The sequence below is a fragment of the Anoplopoma fimbria genome, chromosome 7, assembly GCF_027596085.1.
Source record: "Anoplopoma fimbria isolate UVic2021 breed Golden Eagle Sablefish chromosome 7, Afim_UVic_2022, whole genome shotgun sequence".
In the NCBI taxonomy this organism is placed as follows: Eukaryota; Metazoa; Chordata; class Actinopteri; order Perciformes; family Anoplopomatidae; genus Anoplopoma; species Anoplopoma fimbria.
This window is the reverse complement of record NC_072455.1, coordinates 783,920-796,419: the sequence shown is the minus strand read 5'-3', so window position 1 is coordinate 796,419 and position 12,500 is coordinate 783,920. Positions and strand designations below refer to the sequence as shown.

Here is a 12,500-nt window from a genome sequence, read left to right as displayed (position 1 = left end):
GAAAACGAAGGGTTCCAAACGGGTTCTTCCTGAAGTACTGAGGTTCTACCCAGAACCATTTGCTTCTGAAGAACCCTTTGAAGAGAGCGTTTATCCAACGGTTCCTTTGAGACTTTCACTCAGAAGTACATAGTCACGGTGGCCGAGAGGTTAAGGCGTTGGACTCGAAATCCAATGGGGTTTCCCCGCACAGGTTCGAATCCTGTTCGTGACGTTTCTCCTTTGGAGTGCTTGTCAACATGCCGAGGTGTTCTTGGGCAAGACACTAATCACAAGTTGTTTATATGTACATGTGTATGTCAATCAATAAAGCTGATAATTATAGTAAAAGTTCTTTAAGGATTAAAATGGATTTTAAAAGATCTTCCAACGCACAACGTCATTGTGAATTGTGGTTTTTTTGTGGGTTCTTCATGAGGAACCCTTAGTAGGTTATAAAATGTGTGTTTATTAGTAGAATACCCTGGGGAGGTTCCAGGTGTAACACTTGAAATATAAAAGGCTCCTCAGTAGAACACCATGGTCGGGTTCTAGATGAAGCCTTGGGAATATAAAAGCATTGGAAGCATTCATTTTTTAATCAATAAACAACATTGATGCGACTCAGACAAAATCATTTTTTACTTCTTCTTCTTTCGTTAGCTAACGGCACTAGCTAGGCTACTAACTAGCTAAGTGTCTTTTCACAATAAGAGCACACCACATCCTGCGGTCTATCTGATGACGGCGTTGGTGAGGGAGGGCGCCCTGCACAGACCCTTCCCCTTCACCTCAAACCCACAGCCTTTGTAGTTGGCCACGCCCCTCGAGTCCACCTGTAGGTCGGGCTGAAGGAGCTCCCAAACCCGGTCTTTGGACTGCAGCTCCCGGTCCGGGTCACCTGAGCACAGAGAGAGAGAACGGGTTCATGGTTACCTGAAAATCAGACCACTTTCATGGTCCTGCTAGCTTGAATCGCTATTGTTAGCATTTTTTATTCCAAGACACAAATGGATGCTAATGGATGTGAATGGACATGAATGGATATGAATGGACGCGGATGGACACGAATGGACGCAAATGGACATGAATGGACATGAATGGACGAGAATGGATGCTAATTGACGTGAATGGATGCAAATGGTCGCGAATGGACGCTTATGGAGGTGAATGGACACGAATGGACACGAATGGACGTGAATGGACGAGAATGAACGAGAATGGACGTTAATGGACGTGAATGATTGTGAATGGACGTGAGTAACGCTAATAACACGAATGGGCGCAAATGGAGTGAATAACGTCAATACATTACATTTGCATAATTCGAGTTATGAGTTGAAATATTTCAACTCGGGCTCCCCCTGTCATCACTGAAGTCCCGACATTGTTGAAGTAGAAATAAAGATTCCTCATATTAGTACAAAGACCAAACTATGTGTATAAATACATGAGTATAAACCATATGGTACAAACAATAACAACGCTGCTGTATTTATGCCTACATGACATTGTATTGTTAGTGTTGATGGAGCTGCTACAATGTTAGCATAGCATAGCAACAATCGAGCCGAACTCCATTCAGAAAACAAGCATTGAAAGTGTTGGAAGGGCTGTAGGATATGCGAATAGCTCATAGGACGCAATGCCCGGGTGGTTAGGTGCCATAGATATGCACTTTATTGAGAAAACAATGAACTAAATGACCAAAAACAAATAATAAATGTAACTCATGCCGCTGTGGCTATGATATGTATGAACCGGCTGCACAGACTGCAGTTCGACACACACACACACACCCACACACACACAGGGGTGTTGGGGGGTTTCTAACTAGCCGCTGTACACAATGTACGCCTGATTTATGGTTCCAAAGCATTAATTCACTTCTGTCATAAGACCTTAGGATGAACCCCTACCCGCGTAAACACATTCCACCCCTTCACACAGGCTCTGTTCACAGACACAGGTCTCTGTTAGGAAGTGTAGGTTTTCTTGTTTTTATGTTTTACCATGATAAGTTTTGCTTTGCCAAAGAGTACATATATCGAAGTTTACTCAGAGATTTACTCATGCTGGGCAACATGTGTATTTTGATACTATGTTTTCTATATTTGTGATATATATCATGTACCAATGTATCCCGTTGAGAACACACGATGTATCCTTGATATACTGCGTGTTGCGATCAAAAACCATGAGCAGGTGTGCCATATTTCTTAAGTGTCGATGTAGAGTCGACGCTCACTAAGTTCAGTGGGTTCATCAAGTTCATTGTTTGAAGGAAGGGGGGTTAGCCAGGTGTCTTGGCCCAAGTCGGGAAGTCCCTCGATGGCAGGCCAAAGGGGGGTAAAGTGCCCCCTTCTGTGGGGGCTGGACCTTCTCTGGTTTTGCGGAGCTGGCTATAAAAACCCTTGATTTTTAGACCTCGAGGTCTTAGTCTTAGTCGTAGTCGTAGTCGTAGTCCTTGTCATTTTTAGCAGCAGTTGGGATTCATTTTTGGATTTATCAAAATCTCCGCACTTTTGGATATAACCCCTGCTCATTGGATTAAGGGTTTTTTATTCCTTTTCTGGTTTTTGAAATTTTCTGTGGATTATCCTTTTTCCCTGTATTGGAATTGAAAGGAATAATTTCTGATTGGGATTAAATAAAATCGATTGGATTTATATATTTTTATTCTTCATTTTTCCTTTTTGACGGAATAATCAGAATCCGAACAGGCTTTTCCTCTCCGGAGGGAACCAGCCTGAGGTGAGTTGCAGGATATCCGCACTACGGCAACACAACTGATTTATAAAAATCACAAACATTCACATTAAGAGAGAGACCTAGAGGGGGATTCCCCACTCCGAGTACGGCGACAATGAGCTGCTCCAGTTATGGGCGGCTGTGGCGCAGTGGAGAGCAGGGTTGTTCTCCAATCAGAGGGTCGGTGGTTCGATACCCGGCTTCGGCAGTCGATGTGTCCTTGGGCAAGACACTTAACCCCAAGTTGCTCCTGAAGGCCATCGGTGTGGACTGATGATGAATGTTAGTTAGAGTCTGATGGTGGCACCTTGATGGTAGCCTGTCATCAGTGTGTGAATGGATGAATGATATGTAATATAAGCTTTGAAATGACTGTAATGTAATGTTTATGCCATAGAGATCTTTTGGCAGGCTTGACTACCCTCAGAGGTCTTTTCTCTCAAAGCGGAGGTTTACGAGGTGTAATTGGTTGAGGCGCCATAAAGCGCGGCCTTCCGAGGAGTCTCGTTCATCGCTGTGAAAACTTTAGAACGCGACGGGAACCGCGCGTGACAAAAGGTTTAAAATAGTATCCATGGTTACCGGGGTAGTTGAGGAAGGTGACCCTGTCCCCAGGGGTGGAACCTGTGGGCGGGGCCAACAGCTCGGTGCAGTCATCGGGGGTGGAGCAACAGAGGAGGCGGGCCTGTGAGACCACGCCCCTCAGTTTACAGGCCTTGACGTTGCATAGCAACACAGCTAGACCGCCCTGGAGCTGCAGAGAGAGAGAGAGGAAATACTTTTGTGAAATTAAGTAAAGATTAAAGATTTTTAACAAAAGAAAGATTATTGAAAGAAAAAGGCAATGCACAAACAGGGAAAGAAAGAAAGTACTACAGTCTTAGAAAAAAGTTGTAATATTTTGAAAATAAAGCTGGAATGTTTCAAGAATAAAATTGTGATAAAATTTAGAATAAGGTCAAAAACATGTTGAGAATAAAGTTGTATCATTTTGAGTATAAAGTCATATTATTGTAAGGAAATAGTTGTAATGTTTCAAGAACAGAGTTTTAACATTTTGAGAATAAAGTTGTAATATTTTGATATTAAAGTTGTAATATTTTATGATAATAAAGTTGTAATATTAAAGTTGTAATATTTTGATATTAAAGTTGTAATATTTTCTCATAATAAAAAAGTTGTAATACTTTTAACATAAAGTCATCGTTACCTCCTCGAGGTTTGTTTTCCCTCCCAGCTTGCTGACGACCGTTCGGGGTGCGTTCTCTCCGACGTCTACTTCCTGGACCGACATCATCTCGGCCAGCGGGTGGCGGCGGACGCTGAGGATCCGTCCAACCCGAAGGTCCAGTCGTGACACGTCAACGCGAGGCTCTGCCCCCAAAGAGAGGGAGTCGGAGGTGGGACGAGCTGGGGGAGAAAGAGAGAGAAAGGTGAAGTCTTTACCTTCCTTCCATCTTTTTATTTACTTTCTATGTTTCCTTCCTTTCCTCATTTTCTCCCTCCTTCCCCATCTCACCTTTCCTCTCTCCTCTCCTCCTCCTGCTCTGTCTCTCTCTGCGGTCATGGGAGGAGGTGGGAGGAGGATTCGTTGAAACAGCAGCTGTGGCTCCATCAGGTTGGTTGGCAGGTGGTGAGGGGGCGGGGCTAACAGATGGAGGAGGAGGAGCCGGGGCGAACAAAGCTTTAGCTGAAAGACAGAAAAAGATGCAGGAATTTAATTTTATGTATCTGGTTGTGTTTTTAATCTTTTGGTTGAATCTCCAAAAGGGTTTGACTTAATAAAGTTCTTATTAGATTAACGTACAGTCTGGTTCTCTCTGGTTCTCTCTGGTTCTCAGAGCAAAAGAAAATCATCTACAGTCATCTGTGTTTGTTTTTCTACTTCTATCTTTGTGACGATCAGGTCAAGTTTTAGACAGTAAGAGTCAGAACATTCTCAGAAGGGAGGACATATTTATTCAGAAGTGGGAACATTTTATGGAAAATGAGAACAAAACAGCAAAGTGAGAACATTTTATATAAACAGAGAACTTAACAGCAAATCAAGAACATTTTTAAAAGTGAGAACTTAACAGCAATGTGAAGACATTTTTAAAAATAAGAATATTTTATGGAAAGTGAGAACTTAAGGGGCAACGTGACAACATTTTGAAAAGTGATAACATTTTGTATAAAGTGACAGCAAACAGAGAACATTTTTGGAAAGTGAGAACATAACACAAAGAGAGAAAACTTATAAAAGTGAGAACATTTTATGGCAAGTAAGAACCTAAGGGGCAAAATGAGGACCTATCAGCAAAGTGAGAACATTTTGAGAAGCATGACATGTTAGGGAAAGTGAGAACATTTAAAAAGTGAGAATGTTTTATGTAAAGTGATAACTTAACAGCAAAGAGAAGACATTTTATGGAAGGTATGGATATTTTTGAATGTACAGCATTTTGGGAAGACTGAAAATTTGGGGGACATTATGGAAAGAGGATAGTTTTGAAAGTGAAAACATTTATACTTGTTCTCATGTCGTCAACAGGCTGTTTAAGGGTTCGGACTCGGTTTGATGGTTTACATTTTGACTTAAGACTTAAGGTTTGCATTCTGTCATTGAGGGTCCTATAAATAATTAAAGGGTGTTTGTTTACCAGTGCGTCTCCTCTGTTTTTCCTGCAGCTGAGTTCTCAGCACCTCGATGTCTTTCTTCAGTTTTCCGTTTTCCACCAGCAGCTTCTTCTGATCTCTGACTGACGCCTGCAGCACTGAAACAAAAACAGGTGTCGTTTTAATCTCATCCACAAGGGGGCGCTTTGAACATGACTTTTAGCGTAAACGATGTCCCACATTAGATCTTTGTTTGTTGGATTTTGGATATTAATGTTGATTTAAGTCAAATGTCTTTTTTTGTTTTAGTATCTGCAGATGTTGACGTGGATGTGTTTGCTCTTACGTGCTTTCTCTCTCATTAGCAGGGCTTGAGTCTTTAAATACTCCACGATCTGCTCGCCGTCCTCTGGATCCAGTTTTATCAGAGTGGCTGCCAGACTGAGCATCGGACAAACAAACAGATAGTTAGCCACTGCAACCGGTTGAAACAAAAGTCAATATTGATATACAAAGCCCCACAAATGAAAAACTTATATTAATCATTTTTTCCAAAACTCACTCCCAAAACTCTCAAACCTGTGGTCCAATTCCAAAAGAATGAAATGCTGTTATAACCCAGGTTACATGTAATAAAGGGGTCTAACAACCTTGCTTGAACAACCTTGCTTGAACTTTGATCCCCATGGGGAAATTCTGCAAAAATTTCCCCCATGGGGATTAATAAAGATTTAAATCAAGACCTGAGTTATAAGCAAAAAGTAAATGTCCAGTGTCAACCATAGACTGTATATCAGAAGTGGACGTAGACATCGTGACGTCACTCATTGGTTTGTGGACGTTTTGAAGCCTTGAATTTGTCGTTTTGGCCATCGGCCATCTTGGTTTTTTGCAACCAGTGAACAGGAAGTGACCATATATGGACTGAGGAGGAGTGACGTAGAGACGCCGTATACGTCTCTGGTGTGGACCTGTCAATCAGTGTGTAGCCCCGCCCTAAAGCATCCCCTGCTTTATGGTCTGTTTGACTCTAAATGGAGCATCATTTACTAAATGAACATCATGCTGTATTGAAGAAGACTTGAAACTAGAGATTGAGACCATAAACTCATGTTTACAATGTTTACTGAGGGAATAAATCAAGAGAGAAGTAGAGTCAAAAACTACTAAAACAAAAGAAGAGAGTTGGACCACATGAAGAGAAACTGAGCACGTCACCGAAATAAAGACATGAAAGCACAAAAAGAGCCGTCAGTGAAGTTTTGATAGATGTTATCTGTGAAGAAGGAACACACATCAAAGTACTGAACACACACACAAACACACACACAAACACACACACTGACTTTCTGAAACCACCCTATTTGCATAATGATAAACAGACAGCTCCTGACGCACCCGTCAGCTGTAAGTCTGGTTAACATTTACAAACGCAAACACACTGATCTACAGAAGTTCATTATTAAAGGGAAAGTAAAACACTAAAAGAAAAAATGCTTTATTAAATGTTAAATTGTTAAAAAAAATTGTTCTTGTTCTTGTTGAAACATTTGGGCTTAACTACAATATGTTAAGAAGCACATGTGTTCCAAACTGTAGTAGCTGGTCAAATGTTAAATCTTATATTCTATACATTTTTTAGTTCATCTAAATAAAGGAAAATAGTAGTGGGACACTTTCTGTTGTACCTTCGTGGCTATGTGGACGTAGAAAATATCATTTGTGCTTAATGTCTGACAGTATGATCACAACAAACAAAAAATCAATACATTTGCAGCAAACAAAACAAATGGCCCCGAAAGTGCTAACAGGAGTAAAATTGCATTAATTTCAACTTTGGTGGTGGTTCATCAAATGTGTCTTTTATCTGTTTCTATTTTTGTGAAAAGAGTTTCTATTTATTTTCATGTTTATTCTATTTTACTTCAAATTTGTTCAAATAATAAAATCTTACAGTAAAAATAAATAGTTTTCAATGGAAGCGCTTAACGTAAATTTGACGTAAAAAACAGAAGTCTTAACCCTTAGTTATACTGCTTGACCTTGTGGGGACCTACCTTTTGTACCCAAATGGTGTATGAGTCCCCACAACATCAGTAAAACAAACTCGCACACACACACCAACTGGCAGCCGAATCACTGAAATGCAGAAAGACACTGAACAGCTGCAGTCGGGCCTCCTGCTATAAATAACAATCGCTGGTAGAAGACAGACGAAACAACAGTGGATGAAGTACTCAGACTTTTAACTTAAGTAGTAACAACATTTAAAAAATATCCACATCTTATGAAAACAGGTCTTGAAATCAATAAAATAATAAATATTTACCACTTTTCTAATTTATGGTTAAAAATGAATAATAGAAAAATATATTCATTTAGTTTTTTCCACAACAACAAAAAACTCATAACTTAAAGTCACTCCAGTTTAAAATTTAAAATTAGTTTAAAAGTTTAAAATTAGTTTAAAAGTTTAAAATTAGTTCAAAATTTAGTTTAAAGTTTAAAATTAGTTCAAAATTTTGTTTAAAGTTTAAAATTAAAAAATAATAATTTGAATAATCTCGTCTAATGGATGCCAAAGAAAAACAGTCAACATTGGCTAAAAATCACACTTTATCTTTGATTTAACTTTTAAAAACCCTCTGAAGGAGTTTAGATCTTCATATTATCTTTGTTTTTACTACAGACAACAAAACAGACAACAAACACACAAAGGTTTTGTATCTTTGCAGGTTTGTAGCTTTGTTCTTTTGTAGGTTTTTAGATTTGTAGATTTGTTCTTTTGTAGGTTTTTGTTGGACGTACCTGGGACTAAACAGATCGTCCACGTTGTCCATGTTTGACGATGTTGTCAGTCGGCCGGTTCAGAGACACAGAGAGCTCTGCGTTTGTCTTCGGCTGAAACAAACTCGCTCTGTCAGCTGTCTGTTTCCATCGCCAGCTGCCTGGAGGTCAAAGGTCACACACCTCCCCTTTAAAAACGCAGATCCAGTTACTGTGATCTGGAAGCTGAACAACCAGCAAAAACTCTCCTATTTTTTATTTTTATTGTGACAGAAACTATGTTTGTTTTTTTATTTGACTAAGTATTTAGTCTTAATTTACTGAAGTTAAAGTACTAATACTCAACTACAATTTAGTACAAGTGCATTCAGATTCGTATGTATGTAAAGTATGTAAGTATAATCAGCAGTTAAAGTACTCAATGTACTATGAAATATCTGTCAGTGTTTTTATATTGTTACTATTTCTATTAATTGTATTATATTTTATACTTCTGCTCCAACACATCTCAGAGGTAAATATTGTACTTTTTGAAAAAACACAATATATATATTTACATGATATGAGTCACTACTATAATCTACACAGTGGTACACAAAGTATCTCAAACTGGCTCCATGTTGAGGAACTACAACATTAAGATGCTTTTGCATGTATTTATTATATTAAAAAAAATATATATATAATAAATTTAAATAATGAGGCCATTCTAAATTATTATGAATAATTTTACCTTTGATACTTTAAGTACATTGTGCCGTTAATACTACAGTACTTTTGCTAAAGTAACATTTCGAAAGCAGGACCTTTACTTATGGTTGAGTATTTCTACTCTGTATTCTGTTTTTATATTTATACATATTTCAATTCTAAAAGTAACGTATATTACTGAACATATTACTGAATTTACCCTTTATTTGTACTTCATCATATATATATTCAACTTTATGACACATGATTCCATATAAAATAGAAAAAACTCTAAAACAACAACAAAAAAATACTGTGACTATAATATATTTGTAAGTAATAATACTTTTTTGTCACATATGTATATATATATGTTTGTGTGTGTGTTTGACTATAAATAAATTGGTACTTTTCTTGACTTATAAAATACTATATGCTTTGGTGATTAATGTTTAATTATACAGTGTTTATGCAGTATATATATATATATATATATATATATATATATATATATATATAATAAAGTTATTGTTATTTACAGACCTCTTGTTTCATGATCAACTTGTTTTTTGGCAGCTGAAACATACCAATCGATCATTTGATCATTCGATCATTTGATCCATCTATCTATAACTCTGTCCTTCCAGCTGAGGTTAAGTGTAATTAAAGGCCTCAGAATGCATGTGTGTGTGTGTGTGTGTGTGTGTGTGTGTGTGTGTGTGTGTGTGTGTGTGTGTGTGTGTGTGTGTGTGTGTGTGTGTGTGTGTGTGTGTGTGTGTGTGTGTGTGTGTGTGTGTGTTTATATATAGAGTCATGACAGCAGTGTGTCATGTTTGAGGTGTTTGGGGTTTTCCAGAACACAAGCAGCCCCCTCTGGTGGAGTAAACCAGAACTACAACAATATCCACGTCCCAAACTTTATCTCCTCCCTCTACCTTCTGAGCGTTCCAACACCTGTACCAGCATACTAGTTAGGATGCTAGAAACATATTTAGTATGTCCTAAAGTATAGCCAGAAAACACTAAAAAAACACACATCCAGTAACATTTTGCTTTATGTTTTTCACAGAAGATTTATGAGAAAGAGGGTCAAAGTTCAAGATGAATTAACAGTATGTTCTTTCTAAAAACAGCTGTAGTATATACTAACAGAACAAAGAAAAACTAAGCTGTTTGGAGCACGTTACACGTTTGTTCCTATTTGACCTGAAGAGTCTGTTAAACAGCCTGCAGATTAAAACACAGACATTTAAAGTTTTGAAAATAATGTTTTAAAGAATGTGCCTGTGACCCCCCTGGCTCTTTTGGATTTACGTGTTGTTTGTTTCCTCCTCGTTGGACGATGATGTAAATTTGGAAATTGAAATTTGCAAGTTGAAATCGACGCAAAGCCTCAACGGAACGGCTTTTGAATGTTCTTTTGTTCTTTGTAGTTGTAGTGTTTTAGAGCGGACATACATTCATCAAACACACTCCGGTGTGGCATACCTGAGGCAGGGATCGAACCCGTGATGCGATGTCTTATCCACCGGACCATCTCTGGTGCAATTATGAGAACGAGAGAAGAAGAAGAAGATCAGACTGAAGCTGCAGAGAGTTCACCTTCATCAACCTGCAGAGAAACAACATTTAAACACTGAAACAAAAACCAGCATTAAATAACCTGAAACCTGCTGTGAAGCCTCACAGAGGGAAGAAACAAGCTCAAAAGAAAACTTTGAACTGTCCAAAGTCACAACAGCTCAGCCAGATGAGAAACTCCTCCACAGTCTGAAGGTTGCTGGTTCAAGTCCCTCTTACACTGTTTGGTTTTCCTTATGAAACCCCTTAAAAGATCCAGATAATCCCTTAAAACCCTTAATAGGAAAGATAGGATTAGCTCAAATTAAAGGATTTGTAAAAAACACTTAATTGGACCACGTAAACAATCAAAACCCTTATTGTCGTACATTTATTTTCCCATTAAATAACCTGAAACCTGCAGTCAAACCTCACTAATGGATGAATCAACATTAAATCAAAAGATATGATTTTTCAAAATCACAACAGCTCAAGCAGTTGAGAAACTTCTGCACAATCTGAAGGTTGTTGGTTCAAGTCCCTCCTATAACCTCCATTTTTTCTTTATGAAACCGCTTAAAACGTTTAGATAATCCCTTAAAAAAACCTTAATCGGAGAGACAGGATTATTTTAAATTAAAAGCCTGAAAAACATAATTAGGATTAGTAAATGGAGAATATAAACAATCAAAACTCTTATTGTAATACATTTATATTCCCATTAAATAACCTGAAACCTGCAGTTAAGACTCAAAATAGATGAAACGACTTCAAAACAAACCTCCAACTTGCCCAAAGTGACTCAACTAGTGGAGAAACTTCTCCACAGTTTGAAGGGTGTTGGTTCAAGTCCCTCTTATACAGCATGTTTGTAGAAAGCCTGCCAACCTGAAGGGTACTTTTTAAAATACCCTTTTCTAAAACTTAATGTTTGTGTTTTAATCTGCAGGCTGTTAAACAGACTCTGCAGGTAAACAAAGAGTTGATCATGTGACATACACCTGTTCAAGAAACCACATTCTTAAAGTTGTGGGTTCCAGTCCTCCTTAACAGTTTGTCTTTTCATTTTGAAACACCTTAAAGAATTCAGATAATCCCTTAAACCCTTAATGGGATGGATTGAATTTAGCTAAAATTAAATGACAGAAAAGGTTTTTGACGGTTTAAAAAAACCTTTAACTCATTAGATAACTAATTAAACCCCTTTAATATAAGTAATACATTTAAATTGGACATTTTACTGCATATCTAGTATTTTACTGCTGGTTCTTTGGTTCATTTGCTTATAACAGGTTCCATTTATATTAATGATTTAGCTCTACAAATTAAAGCTTCTAATTTGGGGGTCAAAGCAGATGATCAGACAGTGGGCATATCATTATATGCTGATGATGTAGTTTTACTTGCTGAACAGGAAAAAGATCTGCAGATTATGCTGAACATTGTTGTGGAGTGGTGGCGGAAATGGAGGCTAGTGGTAAACCAAGACAAAACACCAACAGCATATTTTAGACACAAACCATTACAGAGTTCAGTTGTCTTTAGCTTTGGTTGAACAGTGCTGTCCCACTCTGAACAGTATAAACACCTCGATTACTCTCGATGAGCAAATGACATTTAAAGAAGCTGTCAATGTTCTAGCTCAGTCAGAGGGAAGAGCACTGGGATCTGTCCTGAACAAAGTCAAACACTGTGGTGATTTAGGATTTCATACATATACACAACTATATAACTCATGTGTATGTCCTGTGTCTGACTGTGTTTCTGGTGTTTGGGGTTTTGGTGAGCAGAGCGATTAGATCATTCTTGGGAGTTAAAATCAACATCAGTTTTGGCCATTACTGGGGACATGGGCTGGAATCACCAAAGATCCCACATAAATGTCAAACGCTTCGACTTTGGAATAGACTTGTGAACATGTCTGATCAGAGACTTACAAAAAAGACATTTCATTGGGACATTTTGCATGGCCATCCATGGGCTAAGGGTTTGAAATCTCTGTTTTATATGACTGACCTGTCTTTCATTTTTCAGAACAGGTTACTTTGTAATATTCAGGATATTAGGACCAAACTGTTTCTTATGCATAAAGAAAAATGGTCAGTTGACATATGGTGTAAACCAAAGTTAGGAAC

At 38.1% G+C, this 12,500-nt stretch overlaps 1 protein-coding gene and 1 non-coding gene across 2 annotated transcripts; one reads left to right on the top strand and one right to left on the bottom strand.

Moving 5' to 3' along the window:
- The first annotated feature begins 132 nt into the window (after window positions 1-132).
- Window positions 133-214, top strand: trnas-cga (transfer RNA serine (anticodon CGA)). The gene has a single exon. It is a non-coding gene; the product is annotated as a tRNA-Ser (tRNA).
- Window positions 215-713: 499 nt separating this feature from the next.
- On the bottom strand, window positions 714-5,777 carry LOC129093743 (aminoacyl tRNA synthase complex-interacting multifunctional protein 1-like). Its single transcript, XM_054601858.1, has 6 exons — window positions 5,675-5,777; window positions 5,373-5,486; window positions 4,250-4,420; window positions 3,941-4,140; window positions 3,313-3,484; window positions 714-880 (listed from the first exon to the last, which is right to left on the bottom strand). Exons 1-6 carry the CDS (start codon window positions 5,775-5,777, stop codon window positions 714-716), a joined length of 927 nt encoding a protein of 308 aa, XP_054457833.1.
- Between the last annotated feature and the right edge of the window lie 6,723 nt (window positions 5,778-12,500).